The sequence below is a fragment of the Canis lupus genome, chromosome 23, assembly GCF_011100685.1.
Source record: "Canis lupus familiaris isolate Mischka breed German Shepherd chromosome 23, alternate assembly UU_Cfam_GSD_1.0, whole genome shotgun sequence".
NCBI classification, from domain to species: Eukaryota; Metazoa; Chordata; class Mammalia; order Carnivora; family Canidae; genus Canis; species Canis lupus.
Window position 1 is genome coordinate 46,522,413 of NC_049244.1, and position 27,925 is coordinate 46,550,337.

The window sequence follows — 27,925 nt, forward strand, 5'->3', positions numbered from 1 at the left end:
CAACGAGTGGGAGGGGCAAAGGGGGGAGAGGGAGAGAGAATCCCAAGCAGACTCCATGCTGAGTGGGGAGCCCATTGCAGGGCTCAGTCTCACAACCCTGAGATGGTGACCTGAGCTGAAATCAAGAGTTGAATGCTTGGGACCCCTGGGTGGGTCAGCTGTTGAGCACCTACCTTTGCTCAGGGTGATCCTGGGATCTAGGATTGATTCCCACATCAGGCTCCCTGCAGGGAGCCTGCTTTTTCCTCTGCCTGTGTCTCTGCCTGCCCACCCACCCCCCTCATGAATAAATAAATAAAATCTTAAAAAAAAAAAAAAAAGAATTGGGTGCTCAATTGACTGTGCCATGCAGGTGCCCCATGTTTTTTTTTTAAATGGAAATTTCTGATGCATCCTTATCTAGATAGTTCACCCTTATCTAGATAGCTTTCCCACTAGCCTTTTGCCTCCAGAATAGTCCTCCTCCTATGTTGACTTTTAAGAACCTCAGGGAACCGTGACTTTCAGGGAGCACCTCCTGGCTTTGTTTTTGCCCCATATAGCTTAGTGATAGCAAAGTTGGTGGTAAATTGAAACATTGACTTCTTGTGCCCTCCTGCAGACCATGCCCCAGGGCTATACGATGTATGGAACGCAGATGCCTTTGCAGCAGACCCCACAGCAGCAGGCTGGTGGCGTGGTCTTGTCTCCTAACTATAACTCCAGAACCTATCCAGCCACACATTCCAACCCGGCGCTAATGGAAAGACTCAGACAGATGCAGCAGCAGCCCAGTGGCTATGTTCAGCAGCAGGCATCGCCATACCTGCAGCCCCTGACTGGCTCTCAGAGGTGATACATGTGGAAATAATGATTGCAATAGTAGACGCTCAAAGCCTTGTCTTTGTTCTGCATTGTCTAGGGCATGGTGCTTTATAATCACTTTTATGAGCTTGCATATTTGCATATAATTTGCATTGTGTCATCTCATTTTTAGTAGCATCCAGATAGGGGATCAAAATAAGCAATGTCCTATCTTGTTTATTTCATTTAAGGCTCCTGTAATTAAACTCACATCTGCCATAGTATGAGTGCAATATTTTAGATGCAGTATGTTAGCTCCAGTGTTTTCCGCTCTTTTAAAAAGATTTTTGGCTAAAAATATCTTAATATGAAAAAATTACTGGTTACTGTTAGCAATGTCTTACTAGAATATTTGGACTGGAGCCATAAAGTCTGTCATCGTTAATACTCAGTGTGCGTGGTGCACATAAGAGTTTTGCTGTATTTTAGTTTCCACCTTTTCTGCTTTCAGGTATGGTTGGCAAAAGAGGATCATCAAACATTCTTTTTCAGTTCTTGCTGTAATTGAATCTCATAGACATGATGTATGGTTACCACCAGGCACATGTGTCTACTTAAATTAGAGATTAATCAAGATTAAATTAAAAATTGCGTTTGTCAGTCACACTAGCCACATTTTGAGTGTTTAGTAACCATGTGCAGCCAAGCAGAGCCCACTTTGAAGATGTGGGACCCGTGCAGTCACACAGTATCCTGTGTTTAGAAGGCTCGTGTGCTTAATTTAATGATATGCTGTTGCCACCTTGAAAATCCTACTAGTTTTTGGTCAAGGAGCCTTGCATTTTTGTTTCATACTGGGATCCAGAAATGATATAGCTGGTCCTGGAGGCCAGTAGCTATCTTAATGGACAGCACAGCTGTAGAACATTTTAGGCATTGTAGAAACTTCTGTTGGATAGCATAGGTCTAAAAGAACTAACTTTCATGCAAAATTTTTAACTATAGCAGACAGCAGCTTAGCTTCCATGTGTTGGCAGTCAGTTGTTGACTGCCTGGCAGGTTGGGATGGTTGATGGTAGCACATTTGGGAAAATAAATAAATTTGGAGAAACATGCATTGTATTATTATTCTAAGTGGAGCATAGCATATTGAACTTGAACTTCAGAGCTCAACAGTTGTGGTGTTAAATCCCACCTGTGCTCTTTCCTGGCTAACTTTGGGAAGTCACTTCTAGCTCTCTGTTTTCTCATTTTTAAAATAGGAATAACAAAATGCAAATCAAAACCACAATGAGCTATCCCAGAATGGCTAATATCAAAAAGACAAGAAACAACAAGTGTTGGCAAGGAGGTAGGGAAAAAGGGAACACTTGTGGCCTGGTGGTAGTGATGTAAATTGGTGCAGCTGCTATGGAAAACAGTGTGGAGCTTCGAAAGAAAGAAAGAAAGAGAGAGAGAGAGAGAGAGAGAGAGAGAAAGGAAGGAAGGAAGGAAGGGTGAGGGAGGGAGGGAAAGAAAGAAAGAAGAAAGAAACATACACTAACCATAAAAAACCAACCCGAAATACAAACCACCGACTCAATACAGCCTCCCTCCCTCCCGCCACCCCCCCGCCCTCCCCGACCGACCCGCCCCTCCAAGTCACCTAAAAGCCCCCCCCTAAAGAATAAAGACAAGAAAAAAAAAAAAAAAGAAAAGAAAGAAATACCGTACCATCCAGTAATTCCACTTCCACTACTGGGTATTCCAAAGAAAACAGAAACACTAATTCAAAGTCACCCCTATGTCTATTGCAGCATTATTTACAATAGCCAAGCTATGGTAGCAGCCCAAGTGTCCATCAAAAGATGAATGGATGATAGAAAAAGAAGATGCCCTTAATATATAGAATGGGTATTACTCAGCCATAAAAAGAATGATTTCTCACCATTCATGACCATGCGGACAGAGCTAGAAAGTATAACGCTAATTGAAGTAAGGCAGTCAGAGAAAGATACCATAAGATTCCACTTAAGATGTGGACTCTAAGAAAACAAATAAAAGGCAGAAACATACTAAGACCTACAGAGAACAAACTGGTGGTTGCCAAAGGGAAAAGAACAAAGAGAGGGGCAAAATAAGTGAGGGGATTGTGAGGTACAGATTTCTAGTTATAAAATAAGTTAGAGGGATGAAAATGTGTAGCATAGGGGGTATAGTCAGGACTATTGGGATAACCTTGCAGGGTATACATGGTAGCTCCCCTTCCGTGGTGAGCATTTCATAATGGATTGCTGAATCTCACCCACTCATGTTTAACTGCAGGCCATGCAATGTGAATGCAGAATTTCTTATATGTGTTTGAAAAAAAAAAAAATTGAGCTGTTTCTCATTTCTAAATCACTGTCCAAAATATAAATGTTGACTATCTTTCAATTAAAAGTCTTAAATAAATAAAATGGGGATAATAAAACTGCCGACCTCAGAGGATTCCCATGGGGAGTAAATGAAATAATACTTTTCAGACTCTTATTAAAACTGTTCCTTCTCCAGAATAAATGCTCAAGTAGTGTCACTTATTGTTTAAAAACTACTAAAATATTTTTTAAAAGTAATTTAAACATGATTGCAATTTTTACCTTGTATTGAGCACGCTTGCTGTCCTTTGTCCAGTGATTCCATCTCTCCCTGGGAACCTAGATTATCTTTAATCACTGGTCTCTATTGCATGTGAATTTTGTACAGCTGAATACTGAACACGGTTTTGGTGTGTGTGTGTGTGTGTGTGTGTGTGTGTATGTATGGACATAATGTGCCTGTGGCACTGATTAAAAATATGCCAGCTTGCCTGGGTGTGAAACCAAGTTGTTATTTTTTTTTTTTTTACCAGACTGAATCATCAGTCCCTTCAGCAGAGCCCTCTGGTAGGTGGAGGAATCGATGCGGTGCTGACTTCCACGCATCCCAGCCTTCCGTCGGTGCCCCTGCCTCAGGACCCGATGAGACCTAGGCAGCCGCAGGTTCGACAGCAGCAGAGGCTCCTCCAGGTCTGTGGCTGGGGGTGAGGGCAGCGCAGGAGGGGGGGTCTCAGCAGTCCTAAGAAATAAGAGGCACTCAGGCTTTCATTACCAAGTTCTCAGGAACCCCCAGCATGGGTGACACTAGGAGTTCAGCCGGTGAAATTTAGTTCTGACTTGGCCAGAGTCGTCTTTCTCGGTGCTTTTCCCAGGTCATGGGCAGGAGGGTGCATTATGCAGAATATCTTTCCCCTTTGACAGAGGTTCGAGAGAGGGTAACTGGCTGCCTTTATCTTAATAGTGTAAACGTCAGCTCACCCACTCACTCTTTAACTACAGGCCATGCAATTTGAATGCAAAATTTTTTACATGTGTTTGAAAACAAACAGAAGCAAGATTGAGCTGTCCACAGCTTGTGTCAGATTCCCAGAGAGCTCTGTCTACAACCCAAAACAGTATCTCTGACACTTCTGGTCCCATTTAAGCTGTGAAGTTGGAGTGAGATGGGTGGGGGATATCTCATAGTGTCTCCATTTATTTGCTGTAAATATTTAAGTACCTTAGACAAAGGATTCCTCCTCTGGACACATTTCTACTTCTAACTTACTCATTTAGGGAATATAGGCTATTTATGTTTACCTGTTGGCATTTGTAAAGTTCATTATTAGCAAGTTTGTCCTATGTTATTTGTTTGGATATTGTCTGATAAGTCTGTATGGTGGATTCTTCTCAGCAATTCACCTTGAGATGCACTATCATTTTATGTGTTACTAAGAAAGAAAGAAACCACAACCCAAAATGGGGAGTCTAGTAGAACTAGGGTACCCAACATACCCTTGGAATGAGTTCAATAAACCTGTCCTGCATAAAGGGACAGTAAACCTTGCAAGGTTGCATGTCTCAACCTTGACCCTGGTTGGAGGGAAGAAAAAATATCTTGTCTCATTATTTGAACCACAAGTTCAAATGGGTTTGGAATCTGAATTCAGTGTGATCCCCAAAATTCTAGTTGACAGTACCTCCAGGATAGGCATAAGCCAACACAAATCCTCCAGAAGAAAAAGTTCTGTAATGATTAAATGTCATTAGTTCTAAGATGTCATTAGTTGCACCTCAATTGTTACCTGTTAAATGGTAAAAAAAAAAAAAAAAAAAAAAAGATTATATCACAAAATTGATAACATAGTAATTGGTTTAGGGGAAGTGTGGCCTACAAATGCTCAGTCTCACTGTATAGTTGTTATCTCCAGCATGGTAAGAACCCCTGTCATCCTTAGTTTTGTCATAAGTAAATGTAAATAATTATAGCACCTACCTCTTAAATGTGTAGTAAGAGTTCAATAAGAAAATATAAGTAAATCACTCATTTGGTAAAATTAAGAATAATTATAATGATATTTTCATAAGTAATTTTATCTCAGATTCTGAGGGTATGTTTCAGAACTTTATAGGACCGATATTTATATTTCCCTCTGCTTTAAATTACTCATTTCCAAACCACAGAGGAAAGTTATTACATTAGTTATTTACTACTTCCTGTCTTCTATTGCCTTTTCAAGGCTGTACATTTTGAAAGTGTTTTTTTCCTTTGGTTTGTTTTTTAATATGTACTTGTTTTTCTTTTTTTAATTCCGAGTAGCGTAATATGCCCTTCTGGTAATTTTTTTCATTACCACAAATTCCTTGGAGATAAAGGAAAGGGTTTTGCTTTTGCTTAAGGATTATACTTACTCCACTTGATGGGATGAGTACTGGATGTTATATGTTGCAAATTGAGTTCAGATAAAATATTAGAAAGACCAAAAACAAGAACAACAACAAAAAAGAAAATCTAAACCTTAAAAAAAAAAAAAAGGATTATACTTACTCTTTTCTTTGTGATTGACTACAACCATAAAGGAACAAATTGATAATTACGAAGTTAGGTTGATTTTTCTTAGAAGAATTCACAGAAAACCAAATGAAGAATTGGCTTTATATTGCGATCCTTATGGTTCTGGTCCCACTTGCATTGGCCCAGTTGGGAAGGACCCTGCCCAGACCTCTTGCTAGAATTCCATATTCATGAGTATTGGCACCTGTGGGAAATACCATCTGGTAATAGCTATTTATTACCTTGCCCTAAACAAGACAAATAATTTGGGGGGATAGTATGCAAACCAGGTTGGAAATGCAGAAGATAAAAAGAAGTCTGGCATTGTCATCATCCAGAGGAAGTCCGTGGGTGGAGGAAATGTTGAAGGTCACTGAGACCAACCACCTATTAATATTTTCCTCTCCTCTTCGTCCCACATAGTGGATGAGTAGTTTGTATTTCTTCTGTGACTTGGAAGTGTTTACTAAGGGCTCTTTATTTAAGCCAACTGGGTCACTGACATAATTTGTTTTTATGCTGGTAATTTTTGCCAGAACTTCTCACATACACGTCTTACTTAAAAAAAAAAAAAAAAAAAAAAATTCTGATCTTCAAGAATTACTCCTCTTCTTCTCCCTGTTTTGCTTTCTTTAAGAAATCTACATTGTTCTTTAAAAAAAATTAATCTTCAGGAGTTCTTCCAGATGCCTTAGGGGCTAAAAAGGTAATTACTTCGTAGTCCTTTTCCAACCTGCTGGTATAAAAGATAGGATAAATTAGATGCAAGAGCAAATAACACGAAAGGTGTTAAAAACACTAAGTATAAAAAGATGTCCCAGGACACCAGAGGGTAATATGGACAGTGAACACTGTGACTATGGAAGGAAGAGCTCCTTGGGGTTGTGTGGTCCAAGAAGCCTACAAGGAGACGAGATTTAGGTCCTACCTTGAAAGAAAGATGAATAATGTTTGTCAAGACAAAGATGCAGGAGGTAGCTGTTTATCATTTTTGTTCAGCAAGGTAATTAGATGCAAGGTATATAGTGGGAGGGAGGAGACTGAGCTGTATTACCCCCTCTGTTTGAGTGTCTAATCCTTTTTTTCCTTGCAGATGCAGCAGCCCCCCCAGCCCCAGCAGACCCCGCAGCCCCAGAGTCAGACCCTTGGTCTTCAAGCGATGCAGCCGCAGCAGCCTTTGGTAAGGCCTGGTGTTTGGGAACCAAACATGTGGGGTTCTTCTTTAAAGACAGGTTGGATTTTTCATCCCGTAAGATCATTTGTTAAGAATCGAAGTAGCTTAAATATGCCATCACAAATTTTCCCTAGAACTTGTATCAGAGTAGTATATTTGTTTTCACAGGAAGATATAAATAAATATTTGGGGTTAAGTAGTTACATCATTTTTCCTCTTCAGACTTTTTTTCCAGACTTTTTCATGGCCTAAAATATTTATGTTGAGACACTGCTTTTCTTCTAAACGTTAAAGTGATAATTTACCTTATCTTTTACAAGATTATCTTTGTGTTTTCACTATAATTTCAAAAAAGCATGAGTGTGCTTTCTAAATATTATCTTTACTGCTATAAAAGAAACTCTGACTTCAGCCAGTTATTTTCCATAAGAATTTTCATGTAATTAATATAGTCCTGTAATTCTTTAGCTTTGGAAGTCAGATTTTGAAAATGTGAAATGCATAGCATCAGTATTTCCTGAAACCTCAGTAGTTTACACATCCTTTATTTTTGCAACTGCCATATTATTTACTTAAGCATTTTTCTTTAAATTGCCTCGTTTTCTGTTTACTTAAATAAGTATGTCCTAAAAGGAATTTGTATTACTACCATCAATGGTCACATCACCTGCCACATATTGGAAATATCTGTAAAGATAAATATTTATTCCAAAGGTTAACTGAACAACATGAGTTGTGTAGAGTGAGTCCTACCTAACGTGAGCTAGCTTACTACTGCACTTTAGGAAACTCTGGTATAGACTCTTTTTAGGATAGGATTATAAAGATTGAATGGTTTTCCCACTTTTGCACTAAAGAAAGAAGGACAGAGCCAGGGCTGTAGTAGGAGACATCAGATCAGGAGAGCTAGGTGATAAAGAGTGTAGTGGCCAAATAGACTGACGATCGCGTATCAGCGACTGGAATAGGACACCTTAGGGCATTTTACAAGCCTTGGCTAGTTTGAGCCCCATTTTTAAGGAAATTCTTCTTTATCATGAATCTTGTTTTTCTAGCTCCAATTCTTTTTTTTTTTTCCTTTTTTTTTTTTTTAGGATTTTATTTATTTATTCATGAGAGACACAGAAAGAGAGGCAGAGACACAGGCAGAGGGAGAAGCAGGCTCCATGCAGGGAGCCCGATATGGGAATCTGGGATCACATACACCCTGAGCCAAAGGTAGACGCTCAACCGCTGAGCCACCCAGGCATTCCCCACCCCCTTTTTAAATATATCTGTGACATTTATTGCAATCTATCTTAAAAATCCTTTCTCAAGTAGAGGCAGTATAGGAGCATCCACAGGCAGCCTACATTCTTCATCATCAGAGGTGTATTAGCAGGGATTGGCTGACTTACAAATGTTGTAGAAGGGTCTCCTTGGGATGGGTTCTGCTACTTCTCCCTAGCGTCTCACCCAAGAGCAAGATGTAGCTCAAGCTAACAGAAGAGTTAAAGAATAATACAAAGAATTATCATAATTTCTCTTTCTAAATTCACTAAAATATTTTGTCACATTTGCTTTATTATTCTTTCTACACACACACACACACACACACACACACACACGTACATATGAGTAAGTTGCAGACTCATGCCTCTTTAGTCCAAATACTTCACTGTGGTCTTTTAGGAACAAGGGTACTTTCTTACAAAAACTTGGTGCAATCATTAAAATCAGTTAATCTGATGTGAATACAATACTGCAATCTATACATCTTTTGCAAATGGTACCAATTGCACCAGTAATTTTCCTTTTTGCAGTTTTTTTTTTTTTTTTTTTCTGGTCTAGGATCACACTTTGCTTTCATGTCTTTTTACTTAGCTTTAATCTGGAACAATTCTGCAGCCCCTTTTTGTCTTTGTTTTTTTTGTTTTTGTTTTTTCATGACAGTGACATTTTGAGGTTTGTAGAATTTTTAGAGTGTAACTCAGTTTTTGATTTGTCTGATGTTTCCTCATTATTAGATTCAGATCATGCACTTCCGGCAGGAGTATCACAGAGGTGATGTATCTTTCTCAGGTATCACATTAGGATATACATTATTGGTGTCATTACATCAGTCTTTTTCTTGAGGTGTTATGGTAGATATCTCCACCGTGAGCGTATTGATTTTTCTTTTGTAGCTAATAAATAATTTATGGGGATAGCTTGATACAATCTAAGTGTTCTTTTACTCATGGGCCTGTACTCGCTAGTGTTAGCCTTTGTTAAATTAATCTTGCTCCAATTCAATTTTGCTATGCTGGTGGAGAAATAATGATTAACTAGCTCCAGTATTTTTTTAACAGTTGGTATTCTATTTAAGGAAGATCTTTCCCTTCTTTCCCTATTTGTCTATCTATGTCTCCCTAAGTTGTATTTTATATATGAAGGCTACCATTTGACTCTTTTTAAATTTAATTTAATTTAATGTAATGTAATTTAATTTAATTTATAATGTTATTTTATTTTATTTATTTTATTTTATTTATTTTATTTATTTTATATTTTATTTGGAGAAAGAGAGAGACACACACATACACACAGGTGGAGGGGAAGGGGGGGAGAGAGGATCTTAAGCAGGCTCCATGCCCAGTGTGGAGCCTGACATGGGCTCGATTTCACAACTCTGAGATCATGATCTCAGCAGAAATCAAGAGTCGGTTGCTTAACTGACTGAGAAAGGCACCCCATTGACTCTTATATTTAAAACATTCAGCTACTAGGGTTGAGTTTAGATTCTTTCTCCCACTTCATCCGGTATTCCACAGTCACATTAGGCATCTACTAGGTCACATTAGCCAATTTAGAGATTCACTTTCCACCCCATAGGTTACTCTGTCAGCTAGTAAAAAAGCTTAAAGTAGTCCTGTTCTTTTGTTTCTTTATAGAAGAAAACATTCCGGAGATATTTTGACAGAAAACCAAGAAATGAATGATAACGTATCTGCAGATGATGTCATGTTGAGTGTTTGGGATATTCGATGTTGACATGGCAAAGTTTTAATTAACCTTTTTTCCTTTCTAATTTAAAACAAAGACTTCTTATGCTATAATGCTCACGTGAGCAGCAGAGGCTCATGTGAAGAACTGGGAAATAACAATAATATACCTTTTCAGAGATCCATGCAAATTCATTAATGAACACTTGATTAATAGTTGTAAGGAACTCATTTATTTAAGAATTGTAACTTCTTTGGTTAGTCATTGCTAATAAGGAAATGACTGCATAGTACCTTGTGTGCCAATAAAGCAAATTTTAAATGTAGAACTGCTTCGGTTCCTTTTAATATATAACAATATTGTATCGCACGTTTTAAGCTGCTTTTTAATCTTTGATTCCTATGTGTAAATAAACATGAAGCATGTACATATAATTGGCTCACAAATAATAAAATCTTATAATCTGTATTTTTAAATTTATTTCTATTCAACCACACAGATGCATAACTGCCATCCGCAGACTGTGAATTTACTTTTCAAAAATGTTGACTTTAATTTGTGGTCACATGTCCTTATAAAACAGTTCATAATTTCAACCAAAAACAGGACTCAATGCCTGCAGTTAAGCATCTTTGTCTTTCTCTTTGGCCTTTCATCCACCTATTATTAAATACTATTTTAGTTGGTTTATAATATGACATATAGGAAATACCATAAAATATTAAATGCATAAAATTTTTTTATGCTTAGAGAATTGTGCTATATAAACACAGATGGATATTGATATCAAGTGCCTGAAATGAAATGGTTATTTTGGGTAAGATTTTGAAAAAAAAAAAACAACAGTTTTTTTGAAACTATCACAAATTTATAGGGCTGGGGTGGAAATTGTCTTTAAATTTCTTTATTATAATTTGAAGCAGATCAGCTTTTGCACAGTTAAGAATAAGAGACTCTTTCCCCATGTTCCACTAGAATGAAAGCATATCTAATGTAAGAGAATTTTATATCTTTCTATTCACCTAATTAGTTTCATGAATATTTAATAAATTAATTATGTGTAAAGAATTTATGTCAAATGTATTCAATTTTGACCTCTACGACAGTTTTCAAGTTTTTAACGTAGTAGGTTATATTTTACTCACTAGCTTAAAACACATCCTAGGGATTGAGCAGATTAGTCAAAACATGGCCCATGATTTTTTCCCACTGTGTTCATAGTAAAGTAATTTCAGAGAAACAAAAAATTTCATTACAAGTCTTAATGGATAGTAAAATCCACAGTAGGCTTTCTCAAGCCTTTTTGATTTTCTTTTCAGCTGAAGTCTTTTTTAAAAGCTGTTTTGGAAGCATAATGACTTATTTTTATATCTAGACACTGTGTTTTAATCTAAACAGCCTGTACAAAGGCAGAAATATTGTGTATATCATAGTCTTAGGATAGGCTAGGAAATTTAAAATATTACTTAGAGGAACAGAATTCAGAATTAGAAGTTAAAGACATAGTCAATGATCTTGGAATTTTACATTATTGTGATTAGTTCTTTTTTCAGCATACGTTTATTCAGCGTACTTATATATACTTTTTTAAGCTTATTAACATAATCTACATGTTTGTAATTTTATATAGCTGTGAAGTCAGCTGTTTTCCTCTGCTCTTACTTGCTTAACACCCACCTACTGCTGAATATTGATATTGTTTCCAATTTCACAAATAATGCTGCTGGGATATTTTAATATATATTCTATTCCTTTTTTTTCTTTTCTTACAATAAAAGAAAATAGGAGCACAAGAATAAAGTTATCTCTAATTGTTTATCTTCAGAACAGCAATAGCAGCAGCAAACCTCAGCAATATTAAGAAAAAATTGTCATTCTTATAATTTCTTAAAATTTGATATTGTTTCTTTGCTGGAGACCAAGCAGTGAGCTGGCTGTCAGTGAGAAGTCAGCTCTGACTCATTCAGAGCTCTGACTCACATGCAGTCTCAGGGGAGAAGTGGTAGTGGTTGACGCAGCCACCACCCTCCCTGTGACTTGCCCAGCTGCTATCTGGTGGCATTCACCAGTCAGTTCAGCTAGTGCTTGTTTGTCGTGTACAGTAGAGCCCGGCACTGGGCCAGAGGTCATGAGCACCCTAATGAAGTGCCAAGCATGCTCCCTGCCCCTAGACAGCTTAGAATCCTAGGAAAGCATGGAACAGTGGCATGGCACTTGGGAAGCAGGATAAGTACTAGAGAAGCTGAGTGAGTCTGCGAGGGCTCCTGTTGTTGCAAAGCACCCGCACCCTGGGGTGCTTAACCAACAGAAACGTGTTACCTCACAGTTCTGGAGGCTGGGAATCCAAGATCAAGGCGTCAGCAGCAGAGTTGGTTCCTTCCAGGAGCCAGGAGGGAGAGATCCGCTCCAGGCCACTCCCCCTAGCTTCTAGAGGTTTGCTGGTGGTCTTTCCATTCTTCAGCTCATAGAAACAAACATGATCTCTACCTTCATCCTCTCATGAGGTTATGTGTGCTTGGGCCCAGTTTTCAAGGACACCAGTCACATTGGATCAGGTCCTATCTTGATGACTTCATTTTAATTTGATTACTTCTGTAAGGACTCTATCTCCAAATAAGATCAATTTGGAGGTACTGGGGGTTGGGATGCCAACAAAGCTTTTTGGGACAACATAATTCAACCTGTAGCAGCAGAGGTCAGGAAGAGTAGGAGAAGCTCAGGAAGCCTTGTTGGAGGAGACTGAATGCAGTGGACCTGGAAAGGCAGTAGGATTCTTTTTTCAAGTGCTCTTTGTCCTCGTTGGCAGCAACAGCTGGAACATGTGGCACTTGATTGTTAACATGCTTGTAGGCAGGTTGGTCCCTTCTATGAGAGTAGAACCTATGAGTCAAAGTAACTTAGAACGGAAATTGCTGCTTTTTCAAAAAGCATCATCAGAAAACAGAGCATTTCTGTGAAAAGAGGAAGAAAGTGTTCAAAGGTCCACGCTTACAAATTAAATGTGGTGTCAGCTTAATATCCATGCCTGTGTTGTCATTTGCTTACTTAAGTCATTTGCTTACTTGTCTCTGATGAAAGGGCATCTGGAAGGAAACACTAGGCACCCTTGCTGGAAAAGTATATTTGGCCTTTCTAGTTTTAACCTAAATTACAGTTCTTGTCTTGAAAAGAACCTTTAAAGTTTTTGAATTGTGATGATTAAATTAACTCTTCACTGAAGTTTTTAATGGGCCGTGATCTTTTCTTTAAAACTGCTTTTAGCTTTTAGGAAAACAAAGTTTCCATTATCCTGCTGTATCCTTTCTTTTCATCTTAAATTCAGGGTGTCCTAAATGGGTGACCTGGAAAACATGCTAACAGAATACTGTAAAAAGTCAGCTTTTTAAATTAATTGTGTCAGTATCACATTATGTTGAATATGATGCCTTATAAAAATATGCGTAAAGGAAGCGTAGTTACTTTAACAGTTGCATTAATTTGTAGCTAAAGATTGTGTGTGAAATTGTCTTATAGTCTTCCTACAAAATTCATATGTTCCATTCAGAGAAATTGAGAAAATTGTCATCAAATGACTCTAGAATTCAAAACTAGCTAGGTAGTATTTTCCTTTTCATATGGGAAAAATTCCTTCAGAGAAATTTACTGAGCCATTATCACCATCCTCTGCAGGAATTTGGATGTTTTAATTTTTATTTTCCTTTTTGAATGGAAAGGAGATGTAATGTATATTTGGAGGGATAAGGAAGACATTTGTGGGAGATGTCTGGTAAGAGGAAAGATAGATTTGATTTTTTTTCCTCTAAAAAGCTATGTACAGATTTTTTTTAAATGGCTGTGTGCAACTTACTAATTAAACTGCAAACAAATTCATGCCAAATACTCTGAAATCTCTTGCTGCTGGTCCTTTCTGAGTGTGCCACCTAAGTGTGCGTACTTCTGTCCAGGCACTCAGATGAGGGGCCCCGGCAGTCCTTGTGCTGGAGCTGGTACTGATAAAGGGTTGTACTCCATCCATCACAGGAACCCCTAACTGTCTGCATGCTGTCCGTGGGCAGTGCAGGTTTCAAATAAATGTTACCTTGGTGCTTTGCCGTGTCTTTTGCTCACCAATAGTGTGATCACAGGTTTTAGGACACAGCTCTCAGTCAGGAACTGTGCTTTGCTCACTTTGGTGTTCCTAGAACCCCCAGATATGCCTGGATTTGGTTAACTACTGTCAAATGACTTGTTTGTCGAATGTCATAGCAGTGAAGGGACAAAAGTCCCACACATGATCCATAAGTAAAGGAAAACCCAGTTCGGAAGGCAGGAGGTGTAAACAAGGTTTGAGGCAATGTGAAGGCCCACCACCAGCTCAGCAGCCCTGTGGCTGCGCAGGGCCGTCAGTGTCCACTGCTGTTGCAAAGAAGGGCCCAGCTTTTCTGAGAAATGATTCAATGACATGTATTTAACTAGAAATGACTTGTCATGCTTGAACAGGAACATTGAATATTCTTGAATAAGCACATGTTGTCAAAATAGGGATTTAGGGATCGTTGAAAATCCATCATAATCAATTTTTAAATGATTGTTTTGAGTTCAGCAGAGAACGTTCTTAGTGGAGAGTAACTACGCCCTGTTGGCTAGTTGGCTGTACCTGACGGACATTGTTGAGCTCTGTGCGTTGCATTGTGGTTGCAGCAGGGGCACAGCACAGCTCCTGACCCCAAGAGGAGCGATATCCAGAGTATTAGGGAGAGAAGCAGTTGTACACCGTATTTAATAATAACAAAGGCGTCTCTACAGGATACAAGAGCAGCGATGTGCTCTTCCAGTTCTGAAGGGAGTAGGTAAGCACTTGAGCTGACCTTTGAAGGACAAGCAGATTTTTAGGAGCTTGTGGGGTAGGATGAAGTTGGGAAAGAAGGGTTTCTAGGAGGAGAGATTAACATTTGCAGAGGCACAGAGGTGAACAAAACCGTGATCATCTCTCCTACTGATAAAGTGCAGAAAAATCTTTCCTCTTTATTTACCAGATTTAAGCATGAAAGGTTGACCATACACAGATAGTGATTTTTAGACTTATTTTACTTCTCGTAAACCTCAGTTGTCTCATGTATTGATTGACCCGTTTTGGTCAATTAGAAGTTCCAGCTTCCACTCCAGGGATGGTTCTGAAGTCTAGCCTACCATCAGGCCGCTTAGGGGAACCCTTTGAAAATACAGATTTCTAGCACATTTGCCCCAGAAATTTAAATTCAGGAAGTCTGGGGTAAGAGCCTAGGAGGATGACTCTTTAAATTTCCTCTGATGGCTTTTTGCTTTTTGAGCCAGTTTTTTTGTTGTTGTTGTTTTGCAAGAGCTCAGTGACTTGATTTGAAATGTGGAGCTTGGTGGCACTCTCTCCTTTCCCTGGCCATAGGTGCTCCAAGGGCCCAGGGAAATTGTCAGTTGGATCTTTTACCTGCTGGCATTCACATACAGGTGGAAGCAAGTTAAATCTTATATCCGAGTGGCCTCGAGAGAAACAGAGGCAGGAAAACACTACAACTGAGGAGACTGGGGACTGCAAGCCGTATCCCACCACTTCCTTCCGGGGGGGTGGGGGGGGCGCTAAAGAAACTGGTCCTGGTGTTTGGCCTTGGAGCTCCTTCTCATTCAAAAATCACTGTGGACCCAAAGAGCTTTTGCGTGTCTAATAATATTTATTCTATCGGAAATTAAAACAGAAATATTACCAATATTTACTAATATCCTAAAGTTCTCATTACATATTAACCAGAGATAACACTTTTATGAGCAATGAATGAATATGGAAATATGAATATTTTTCAAAGGAAAACATTCGCGAGAATGACTTTGTTTACCTTTTTAGAATTTTTTTTAATGTCTGAAGATCACACATTATATAGCCTCTGAAAAACTGCATTGTATACTTCTGAGACAAGGAGAGCGGGAACACCTAATGCCTTAGTATTATCATGAAAATGGTTTTAACTATGCAGATGCCCCCAGTAATCTTGAGGTCCTCTGAAGGATACTCTTAAGGCCACCCAGCAGAGCACCCATACCTGCGTACATGTGTGCATGCATACTCACACACTCATGCACATGGGCTTCCTATGTCTTAGTTACTGCAGAGGCTCCTCAGAATATGGACTCCCCACCCTATTTCTATCCCGTGAATTACTCTCTCTGTAGCAGATTTTAAATGAACTTAAAAGAAGACAGCTAAGTATTTGAATGGATAAATGTTAAGTATTTCTGCACTGTGCACCTCAATATGTTAGTTAATTAAATGAGAAGTTAAGATTAGACATCCTTGCAGCCCACCCCTTAGATGCTGTGATTATTTCCAAGTAAATTAGTACTTGGAAGCTAATATTCCCAATTAAAGATAGCGCTGGATTGCAGTTAAGATAGGAAGCTCTGAATCCCAAAAGTGTTGTCTGAATCCCTGCCCCATTACTTCCAGGGATCACGGGCAGGTGACTGGACACTTTGGTATCTCCGTTCCCTCAGCTGCTAAATGAGAGTAGTAGTAAAGGTTCACAATCCCTTATGTTCATTTCTAAATTCCGAACTGAATCTCGACATTTTATTTTGAGATGGAAATTTTATTTATAGCTCATTGGGTTGCAGAAGCTGAGCTGAGTGGTCATCAGTCTCATCCTGCAAGACAAGGACTAGTTGTGTGTTTTGCTACAGAAATTTAGTGTTTGATTGTGTGGTGCTGTCCTAGGCCTTGGTTGGTGGGTTTATTATGGATGTGTCATAGTAAATCATATATGCAAGGACTTTGGATAAAGGATTGAGAATAGGTGTTACCTGGTCAGGTGTAAATGGGCTGATGTATACAGACAATGCCTAGCACACTGCTGAGGAGCATATTTGCTTTTGTTAAGTAGGTAATATTTCCGAATAAACATAGAAACCACTGAATAGGAAAGGAAGCACTTTTTAATTTTACTCACATTTCCTTGGGAATAAAAGGTAGAGTTTTGCTTTATTTTTCCTCCTTGATTTGGGCAATAGAAAAAAAAAAACTGGCAAGGTGCTATTTTCCTGCTTGGTTGGCATCAGAGAAAATGGTAGCGTTGGCTGACTTCCTCCTGCATCCGATGGGAGGGCAGAGTCCCAGATGAGCCCTGGACGGAGGGGCCACTGCTCTGCCCCACGGGATTCTGTCCCTGTCCATACGGGCCGAGGCCTGCGGAGCTGAGCGGATCCTCTGGTCCGAGAACTTTCATGTTGCCAGTGAAGGTGGCGTATGAGAGTGTGATGCTAACAGCCCCCGGCGAGGGCAGATCACGAGGGTACTTGGCCCTGGGGCCTCCCCTAGAGAGGACTCTTTCATCAGGCCCTTCAAATAAATGTTACCTGGCCCCTGGAGAAGGGCATTTACAACGGATCGGGATCGAGCGCTTCAGATACTGAGCATCAGAGGCCGGGTGGGGGGCAGGATCCCGGGGGGGGGGACCCCAGGTGGTAGTCTCTGTCCAGGTGAAGTGCTGAAGGTGTGTTGGGGGGACCCCAGGCGGTATCTCTGTCCAGGTGAGGTGTGAAGGTGTGTCGGGGGGGGGGAACCCCGGGCCGTAGTCTCTGTCCAGGTGAGGTGTGAAGGTGCATTGGGGGGACCCCGGGTGGTAGTCTATGTCCAGGTGAGGTGTGAAGGTGCGTCAGGGGGACCCCGGGCGGTAGTCTCTGTCCAGGTGAGGTGTGAAGGTGCATCGGGGGGACCCCAGGTGGTAGTCTCTGTCCAGGTGAGGTGTGAAGGTGCGTCAGGGGGACTCCGGGTGGTAGTCTGTCCAGGTGAGATGCTGAAGGTGCATCGGGGGGGGGGGGGACCCCGGGTGGTATCTCTGTCCAGGTGAGGTGTGAAGGTGTGTCGGTGGCGGGGGGCGGGGGGGACGGGGCCGGGCGGTAGTCTCTGTCCAGGTGAGGTGTGAAGGTGCGTCGGCGGGGACCCGGGCGGTATCTCTGTCCAAGGGAGGTGTGGAGGTGCGTGGGGGGCCCCGCACCTGTGACGCCGGCGCCCACTCATGCCCTCCTGTGCTCTGTTGCGATTGCAGTTCTCCAGGCAGGGCTTGCAGCAGACCCAGCAGCAGCAGCAGACGGCGGCCCTGGTGCGGCAGCTCCAGAAGCAGCTCTCCAGTAAGTCCCCCTGCGCGCGGAGCACGTGGCTCCCCGGGGATTAGGAGCAAGCCGGCAAAACAAGGGGCGACCCCTCAAAAACTGCTCTGTCGCCTTCCTCCGGTACCATTTTCACCTGCATCGTGAGTCCAGGCTGGTTTGGTTTGTTGGGTTTGGGTTTGGAGTCCGCGCCTTCCTGCTCGCCCCACCCACCCCCTGCCCAAAGTCCCACTGTTTTTTTTTTTTTTTTTTTTCTTTTCTTCAGTTCAGAGAAGTTGTTTTCCTCTGTTCCATGTGAACCTGGAAATGTCTCTTTTCGTTGGGGGAGACCCCCGTGCAACTGCAGGTGGAGGAGGGACGTGGCCCCTCAAAGTCCCTCGGGGAGGAAGGCCAGCACGTGTCCTGGTCCCTGGGGCCGTGACTGTCCCGGCCACTGCACCGTCCTCTCCCTCTGACAACCGTGCAGAGACCGCGGGCAGCAGAGCAGGGCAGTTTGTCCCCAGTAATTCCGGCTGCTATGCTGCTGTGATTTTTTTTGCTTTTAATTGTGCTGCCTCTCTAGGGCGACGCCCACAACCCCATCTAGGTGCTGGCTCGGCTGCTAGTGTGCTCCCACGAATCGAACCCCCCGTGACCCAAAAGGATATTGGCCTGGGAGTTAGGAAGTCTGAATTCCGGTGCCAACTCTGTCACCATTCCCTGGATCATTTTTTTCTTTCTTTCTTTCCTTTCCTTCCTTTCTTTTCCTTTCCTTCCTTTTATCTTTTCTTTCCTCTCCTCCCCTTCCCTCCCTTTTTCTTCCTTTCCTTTCCCTTCCCGTTCTTCCCTTCCCCTTCCCTTCCCCTTCCCTTTCCCTTTCCCTTTCCCTTTCCCTTTCCCTTTCCCTTTCCCTTTCCCTTTCCCTTTCCCTTTCCCTTTCCCTTTCCCTTTCCCTTTCCCTTTCCCTTCCCTTCCCTTCCCTTCCCTTCCCTTCCCCTTCCCCTTCCCTTTCCCTTCCCCTTCCCTTCCCCTTCCCTTCCCTTTACCTTCCCCTTCCTTTCCCCTTCCCTTTCCCTTCCTCTTCCCTTCCCTTTACCTTCCCCTTCCTTTCCCCTTCCCTTCCCCTTCCTTTCCCTTCCCTTTCCCTTCCCTTCCCTTTCCTTCCCTTTCCCTTTCCTGCCCTTTCTTTCCCTTTCCATTTCCCTTCCCTTCCCTTTCCCTTTCCCGTCCCTTTTTCCTTCCCTTTCCACACACACACACACACACACACACAGAGAGAGGGGGGGGGGGCAGAGATGTAGGCAGAGGGAGAAGCAGGCTCCATGCAGGGAGCCTGATGCGGCACTCGATCCCAGGACCCCGGGGTCACACCCTGAGCCGGAGGCAGGCGCTTAACCGCTGAGCCACCCACGTGCCCCAGATCATATACTTTTCTTGTCTGTGCACGGAGGAGACTAGTGGGATTGGCAGTTTCTTCTGGGTCTCAGATTGTGTGCTTGAGGTATTGAGTGAAGGCCAGCTAGTCCTAAAGACAGCGGCGGGACTCTGGGAGGATGTTGTCAGGAGGGGGCCCGTTATGACTGAGGGGTAAGTAACTTGGGTTTGGTCTTCACCGTCCGCCTTGGCTGCTGTCCGTATTGATTTCCTGGCAGAGAGAAGGCCCCTCTTTATACCTTGTGTCTCTACCTGCTCATAACCAAGGTCTTCTTTCCTTTAAAAATATTTCCCTCTTTTAGCCTCATTTAATTTGTTAAATCATGTACATTGATTGGTCGTCTTTTCCAGCTGTTGCTTTATAGGTGTGGTCTATTAAACGTGTGGTTAAAATTTCATTGTTTTATTCGAGAGTTTGTATTTCCACATAGCTAAATTAGAGAATATAATTCTCTATATAAATAGAGAATATAATTTTAAGGCAGAGACAACATGCTTATATCTTAGATTTTTTTTTTCCCTAGTGTTTAGGAATAAGAACCTATGACTTTTATGCACTGACACCTATTTTGGGGGTGTACCTACTCTTATGGTTCCCAGAGCTCATGATATCCAGTTTTTTTTTTTTTTTAAATCCATCATTTATGGAACACTTCCTAGGACCCCCAGGCACCGTGACTTTACGTATATTAATGTACTTAATTCCTCAGCTGTCCCACGCGTAGGTATCACTCTTCCCATATTCTAGATGAGAAAACAGCTAAAGAACAGGGACTCAGACTCATTTGCCCAGGGTCACTCAGCCGAAAGTAAAGGGCAGAGCTGGGACCTGAATTCAGATGGTCCCCCTCCAGAGCCTGCCTCTTAACCACAACATACTCTGCTCCCTTGATGTTAGCAGTTACGCCAGCCCCCGTTTGTTGAATATTGGCCACGACGTTGAGCCGCCCACTGCACAACTCCAGAGGTCTCCTTCTGTGTCCTAACCCATGTGAAGGAGCTTCTGGGTTTGCATAGTCTCCCAGAGTTGTGGAAGCACTAGGTATTTCTAAGTCGCTGTCATTTTTTTTGTGCCTGCTGGTCTTTATTGTTTCTGTGTGTGTGTGCGTGCGTGTGCACACATGCGTAGGCACACACCTGAGTCAACACACATAGCCACTCTCACACACGTCTCTCTTGCATATCTAATGGCCATTTGCAAAAAAATTATCCCATTTCATCTCACTTTTTACAATGCCCGTGTTAAAATCTCCGATCTGCTTCTATAGAAGTTTTGGGAACTTTCAACATGTTACAGTTACTTAGGGTCCTCTTGTGGTCAGCATTGGGTGGCTCCTGAGTTAAGAGACGGTGACTTCAGATGGGCCAGTTGCTCTTCCAAGGCTTTGTGCTGGCAGGTGTAGGACTCTGATGTAGAGCTGGTGCCTCTGTGGAATGAATTCAGTTACGGTACTTAGACCTCACCCCTCCGTGCTCTGGGCTAGCTCGCTCTCCCTGGCCAGTCTCTCTGTTCCCCTGTGCTTGAGGCTGGTACTGAGAGCAGCGTCGAGGGGGTAGTGTCTATCTGTGGCACGATTTTGCCTCTGCAATTTTATTTGAATCTATTTTTCTCATCAGGTAACCAGCCACAGCAAGGAGTGACTCCCTATGGGCATCCATCACACTTCTGAATCTGGAAGAGGACACGACAGAAAGTTTTATGTTTGCACTGAAAAATAGAAAATCAAATTTAACACATCAGTCATCTTTTAGAGGTGTCCCTTTGTTCTTTCCTTTCTTTGAAGTTTTCCTATATTTTGTGCTACATTTCACTTAGAGGTATTTAAACAAAAAGGAAAAGGAGGAGGTGTGGTTTAGGGTTTATTTTTTTGTTTTTTTGTTTTTTTTTTTTTTTAAGTTCAGCTTTGAAGTAGGTATAAAAATGTGGATCATGTGGGCCTACTTCAGGAAGAGCGTGGTACCAGATCTTTTGAAATTGGTGCTTTTTTTTTTTTTTGAATCTCCTAGAAAGAATGAATTATGGCAGATTGAAAATATTTATGTATTCATTAATGATAAAGTTTGTTGTTTCCCACCCCCACCCCTACCCCCACCCCCCAAACCGTGCTGGACCAAACTACTGATTTCGAAAGGCATGTCAGATCTTGACGGGGGAGGAACCCATTTATTCTGCTTTCACCTTTGACGGTGAAATGGACATGTATTTGCATTGCTCTAATTTGAAATGTTTGTAATTTCATAAGCACTTTATAAACTTTGTTCTTATTTATGTAGGGATTTTTCTTTGCTTTCGTTGTGGTCAAAAGGTGCTGAAACAGATTGTTGCTTAGTACTTAAACTTCTTAGACCAAGAACTTAAACCAAGGCTTCTATGAGAGCCACCGTCAGATATGTGGAAGCCTCTTAGAAGTAGCCGTACTCGAATTTGCTTTCAGTGGCAAGAGCATCGACCAGAGTCTTTGTGAAGGTCCAATGTGTACATTCTAAAGGCCTGAACGAACCACCGTGGAATTGTTCTGATTATTTATTGCCAGATTTGGCAAAACAGACTCTTGGTTCTCCTGAACCTTATGCCAACTAGAGAAAAAAAAAAAAAAAAACAATCTTGCATCTGGCCTGAGACTCTGCAGCGCTCACACTGGACGTGGTCTCCAGAGAATCTGGCCCCCGAGTCCAGAAGGCTCTGGTTTTCCTAAAGATGTATGTGCTGTTTATTTTGTATGGTAAGTATTTGCTATTTTGAATTTAATTATTAATGTTGGTGTCAGTCTTGGTTGTGTATTGCATATACTGTATTTATAAATTGGTGCAAAAAGCACAAGTAAATTATACATCAAATTTATTATAAAGAAATAGTAACTATTTTAACTTTGTTCAAGTATGTGGTAATTTGCTCCTATTAGAGTAAAAAAGAAAAATACAGTAAATTATTATCCGTTTGTGTAACTTAAGAGTATTCCATATAATATTTTTTTAGATTTAGATGCATAAAATTTTGAATGTGAAAATTGCAGGGCATTTTAAAACATGTGGGGGATATTTTCCCATGTTTTGTGTTAACTCATTTTCTTTTGCCATATGATTTTACATGTAATGTAGTTGAGCAGACTGTGAATAGATTTGTCTATAATGAGCAAAACCACGTAGAACTACTTTTTTAAAATGTAGCTAGTACAACCTGAGATCATTTCTTTTGCAAATCATTATATAAATAATTTATATCTTCCTAGGTGAGTTACTCATTGCAAAGTTTGACTCATGCAAATGACCTCAGATACATGTCCGCTTACTTTGCTGTGGCAACATCCATGTGAACTGCTTTGTACACTGTGAAATTTTTCACTCCAGCCTGCTCATTTCATGTTTACTCTGGGCTGGACAAGACTTTGCCAAAACATTAAAGACCATTCTTTTTCACTAAATTAACATACTCTATCTGCTTTCAGAAGACAAATCTTTACATTTCAGCTGGTTTTTGTATATCAGGTTTTGGGTTTTTCCTCTTGAGAATCATACTTTAGAGTCCATGAAGTTATTTTTCTTCCAAGTAATATATCCATATAATGATTGCCTTGGCAAAACAACCGAAATATGAATGTTGTGCCTAGTGAGTGAGTCCTGTCCTGTCCTGGTTTCCTTTTCAAGAATTATTGGTATTTAAAATGCCAGTTTTCAGTTTGAACCGTATATTTTTATAGCTCAGCATCGCAAACAGCAGTAATATTGTTTCAAGAATGAGTGTTATAATTGCATAGCATTCGTATGCACTTTATATTTTGCATAAGTTAGTGAAATTAATTTATTAATGATAATTTTGCACATGAAAGCTGTGGGGTATACCTTTTTTTCTTGTTGTGTCCTTTTCTTTTCAGGTGACTAAGCTAAGACATGGTAAGGCCCCATAATTCAGATTCTATGGAAAGTTGAGGAAAAACCTAGGACTGGCTTACCCCTGTGCATTATAAAGAGAACAACTGGAATTTTTAAGCTAGTTTTATTTAGCATTTTCCTTCCACGTAAATCCCACATCCTTAGAGGTTTCTTTCTTAGCAAGTGCATTAATTTGCATTAAAATGATCACCAGGGAAAGCCCTATCCTTTGACAGAAGCTGGTAATTTACTCTGTAAGATAGGAAGTTATCCTAGGATAAGATGGTGACCTCCCTTCCCCTTAAAAATAAGACTTGGAAATTGAATGTAATTGGGCAATCAGTGTCCCTTAGACATACCAGTTTACACTCTAGTCTGATTCCTAATAACTTCCATTTGTCATTTTTATTTACTCCTCTTGGCCCAGAAGCAGGAGGAGACCACAGTGAGAATGAGTATCCTTCCACCTCCTGTGGCCACAGGGTACCAGCGTCAGAGATAGGAGCAGTCAGGTCACCTCTCAGGTGGAGTCAGCTGAAAGTTGGTGTGATGACAACACAATGAAGTAAGCTCCCCTATGTCTGAAGTCATCAGCAGGGGCTAATATAGTTCTGTTTTGTGTGCTGAGATATCTGAGCAAGACCTATGGCATGTTCTTTTTTTCTCCACTTTAAATAACTGGCAAATAATTGAATAAATTCTGGATACGTTACACTGGAACCTCCCAGCCTCCAGAATTAGAAAAGATGAATCATAATATCCCCCCAAATCAATTCACATTGAATTACAAAAAAGCAACATTTTGTGTAGGTTTTATCAAATTTTAAGTACAATGAAACTTCATCATATGTATTTGTATATCAGATCTGGATTTTCCCCTTTTCCTCTCCCATAAAGGAGTATCACTTAATGAAATAACATGTTCATAAGGCAGTGGTTCCTTCTCAGAATATTTTCCTTATAAAGAGCTCCAAAGCAAAGATGGCTAGGTTAGATTTTGAAATGATAAAGAAGTTTCATTGTATTTTGAGGCTTTTTAATGAGTTTCGGTAGCAAAGTAAGCAACCCCCTTTTCACTTTTAATGACGTGTAGGTGTTAAGTTGCTTTTTACACGTGGAAAAGTTAGCCTGCATTTATTTTAAATGTAGGTATTAAAACATTTTTGTATTCCACATCAATGAAAATTTTCAGTGTACACAAAATAGGGAACAAAAATGAAAACCATTCAGAACCTACTTTCTCTAGGTTTTACTAAAATATTTCTAAACCAGCCACAGAATATCTATACGTCAGAATGGTAAATTTACAATCAAGACTGCAAATTTAATCTTTTCCATTGTCTCTCTTCTCAAGAAGTGCCATGCTTGTAACATTGATAGAAGTTGGACACTAGGCAACTGTTAGTGAAAGAAAAAAGTCCATTCTTAAGAATTCAGATACATTCGCCATTTGTCATTTTATGGTGGACAGTTTTACCTTAATGTTCATTGTTCTTTGTTGGCAAAATAAAAGTGCCTTAAGTTAAAAGTTTGTTTGGAGATCAATTAACAAAATCATTATCAGTCATATTGCATTTATTTACAAGTCTTTTTTTTTTTTTTTTTTGCATGTCCATGATAAATTTAATATTGTAAATGTACTCAAATTCATTTACATGCCTCTGGCTGCCTTTGATTAAACTTCTTCCAAAAAATAAACTCTGTCCAGATGTTGACTTTGTTCGATTTTATTTCATGTCAGATCACCTGAACGTAAGTTGTTGCATAATCGCTACCAAGTGAGTTCCTTGCTGTGCATTTGTAGATCCCAGAATCTGAAGTTTGGGGATTCTGAATGATGAGGGTACCACGGGGGTGAAAAGGCTCAGGTCCCCGAGCCCCCCCTTTATTTGGCATGGAGAGCGAGGAGTGGTCTGGCCTCTCCCATGTGATTTCTGGCTTGGGGATTCCCAGGGCCATACACCGGAGCTGAACGGCCGCTCCTGTCCTTGTGAGAATGCTCCTGGGTAGGCGATTTGTAATTCGGGGTGGGTAGGCTACAACCATTACTGGGACAGTAATCAGTGCGTGGCCGACGCTATTTTGAGCCGTACAAATATAGTTTCCCCTGTCATAGGCTGTTGCTTCTTTAATGACTAAGGTCCCATTTTCATGCAGTGTGTATTTCTCAGTACTTTGAGGCCTATCTATTATATACCCGCTTGGTATAGTCCATTTGATGTTCGGCTTAGGGCTCCCATCAGACACACAGTGCAGTGAGAGAGAGTCTCCACTGATACAGTACACTGTTCCTAGTGCATAAGTAAGAATAACCGGCTGCTGGCCAATTTCTAGCACAATTAATTTTTCAATGTAGCCAACTTTATTTCTTGCTGCACACCGGTATTTTCCAGCATCATCCCGAGTGGTCTTGGAAATGATAAAAGACCCATTGTTTGCTATCATATACTGAGAAATTTGCAGTTCGTTGGGAAATCTTGTGCCATTTGGTAAAATCCAGATTATTTCAGGTGGTGGGTTTCCATCAACAGAACAGTTCAATGCTGTGGACTTCCCAAGCCGGGCAACAATTTTTTCATTAAATGGATTTCTGAATGTTGGTCGTCTTAGCATCTCCAGTACTTGTAACTGTACCACCAGCACGCTCTCGCCTCCTTCGTTCCGAGCCACACAGATAAAATCTGCTGAATCTGAAAACCTCACGTTCCTAATTTCCAAGGTTCCGTTCTTATGGACTGTGATTCTGCTCCCATAGTAGGGGGCTGTGAGGAAAATATTGTCTGGCATGATCCACATGATTTGAGGAGCCGGTGTTCCTTCGGCCCTGCAGTCAAAGTGTTTTTTGGAATGCCTCACGGCTGTGGCTTTAATGACTGTCTTGTTTGTGTACAGACCGTTAATTAATGGAGGTTTGGAGACAACATCCAGCTTGTACATTTTGGTGTCATCCCCACTGGGATTTCGGGCCACACATACATACTCCCCGGAATCGAGCAGTTTCACCTTGTGGATGGACAAAGACCCGTTGGCATGAAACGTGTACCTGTCTTTAGAGAATGAAATCATGTCATGAGAAGGCAGCAACCAAAATATCTTTGGTTTGGGTTCACCAACAACCTCACAGTCCAGGACAACTGTGTCTCCAGCTTTGATTCTCGTGTTGGTCTTGTAACCTTGCCTGATCCGCGGGGCCGCTGTGATTACTGTTAGGTGGACCTTCATTTCATCCTTCCCCAGAGTGTTCTGGGCGTAGCAGGTGTAATCTCCTTCCTCCGCAATCCCAACTTTGTTGAAGTACAAGGTTCCATTGTCAAAAAGGGTATACCTCCTGGGCCTGTGGCCACTGTCATCAGCTTGCATTGCATTGTTGATCATCGTCCCGTCAGGCAAACTCCAAGATATCTCAGGCACTGGGGAGCCAGAAGCCTCGCAGTCCACTTGGAAATCTTTCCCATGAAATACTTGCTTTTTAAAATGTTGCTTGTGATCAATTTTGGCTGGTTTCAGCCGTAGGCTCACGTGCATCAGTATCAGATCGTCCCCCATTCTGTTTCTGGCCACACACAAGTAGTCCCCTCCGTCTTTTTCTGTGATCGATCCGATAAACAAGGATCCATTTGGGTAGACATGGATGCGGCTGCCCATCCTAAGGGGAGAAGAGACAGATTGGAGTGTGCAGCTATTAGCGAGGGGTGAGGAGAGTTGTCCTTATTTCCATAGTATTAACTTTTTTTTAAGGTTTTATCTATTCATGAGAGAGAGAGAGAGAGAAGGGGGGTGGGCAGAGACCTAGGGAGAGGGAGAAGCAGGCTCCCTGTGGGGAGCAGATGTGGGACTCGATCCGAGGACCCCGGGGTCATGACCTGAGCCAAAGGCAGATGCTCAACTGCTGAGCCACCCAGGTGCCTCCACATAGGATTAGCTTTCTGGACATTTTCTTTAAAATGTTGCAATAAAATTAAAATCCGTGCTAGCTTATTTACGGTCTCCTAAGCCATTTCCTGAGAGAGAAAATTATCTAACTGAACAGTTGAAATGAGACTCCTTTACAAAGCTGATTTGAAAGATAAAAACGCTGCGACTGCTAGAAATATGGGATACCTTAGACACAGGACTTCCTAGACCATTTTAAATATCAAATGATTGTTCTGTGATAGGTCAGTAAAGAACTTTCATGCCTACTTGGCTCAGAAAAGATGCCAGATCATATTTTTCAAATAGATTAGCAAAAAAAAAAAAAAAAAAAAGAAGTTATTTGACTATAAAGTAAGTTCTCCTTTGCGATGAATAGAGAAAATGCCGATGTAAGACTGATGAGAAGCCTGCCGTTGCATCCTTGTGGGGCCGCTGGAAAGTGGCTCCTCTCTGCTTTTGTGGAACGGTGTTCAACACTGGTTTTCCTCCCTAAAGTTATTGCGCAACATGCCATTACCACAGTGGGCCACCAGATGGCACAGCTTTCCTAATAAAACCAAATTTAGCTTTTCCGAAAGACCAGTGGAGATGCAATTGGTGCTAAAAACAGGATTGAGAACGTCTATGTACCTTTGTCTTCTAAGTTTTTTTGGCAATGTGCTAGGGAGGTGGGTGAAACTGGAAAGTGTGGGCAACCTTTCATAGCATAGCTGCGAACCGAGTCAAACAGCCCAAGTCACTTTTCATATTTCAGCAAACAAGAAGTATAGAGAATACTGCGGTACATTGCAAAAGGTACTGTTATTTTTAAATCTTTAAGTAGTT

At 41.1% G+C, this 27,925-nt stretch overlaps 2 protein-coding genes across 8 annotated transcripts in view; one reads left to right on the forward strand and one right to left on the reverse strand.

Moving 5' to 3' along the window:
• The window catches only part of MED12L (mediator complex subunit 12L), a 319,956-nt gene extending 298,554 nt beyond the window's left edge, over positions 1-21,402 (forward strand). For 5 of the 6 annotated variants that reach the window (XM_038571215.1, XM_038571217.1, XM_038571216.1 and 2 more), the window contains 5 exons: positions 602-831; positions 3,653-3,809; positions 6,746-6,832; positions 17,842-17,923; positions 20,933-21,402. In XM_038571215.1, the coding sequence (XP_038427143.1) occupies positions 602-831; positions 3,653-3,809; positions 6,746-6,832; positions 17,842-17,923; positions 20,933-20,985 (609 nt within the window). In that variant the 3' untranslated portion in view covers positions 20,986-21,402. Of the gene's footprint in view, positions 1-601; positions 832-3,652; positions 3,810-6,745; positions 6,833-9,738; positions 10,116-17,841; positions 17,924-20,932 lie in introns of those variants that run through there. The other variant, XM_038571218.1, reaches the window with a different exon arrangement.
• A 3,017-nt stretch (positions 21,403-24,419) lies between these two features.
• The window catches only part of IGSF10 (immunoglobulin superfamily member 10), a 56,904-nt gene continuing 53,398 nt past the window's right edge, over positions 24,420-27,925 (reverse strand). For both annotated transcript variants that reach the window (XM_038571213.1, XM_038571214.1), the window contains one exon: positions 24,420-26,831. In XM_038571213.1, the coding sequence (XP_038427141.1) occupies positions 24,923-26,831 (1,909 nt within the window). In that variant the 3' untranslated portion in view covers positions 24,420-24,922. The remainder of the gene's footprint in view (positions 26,832-27,925) is intronic.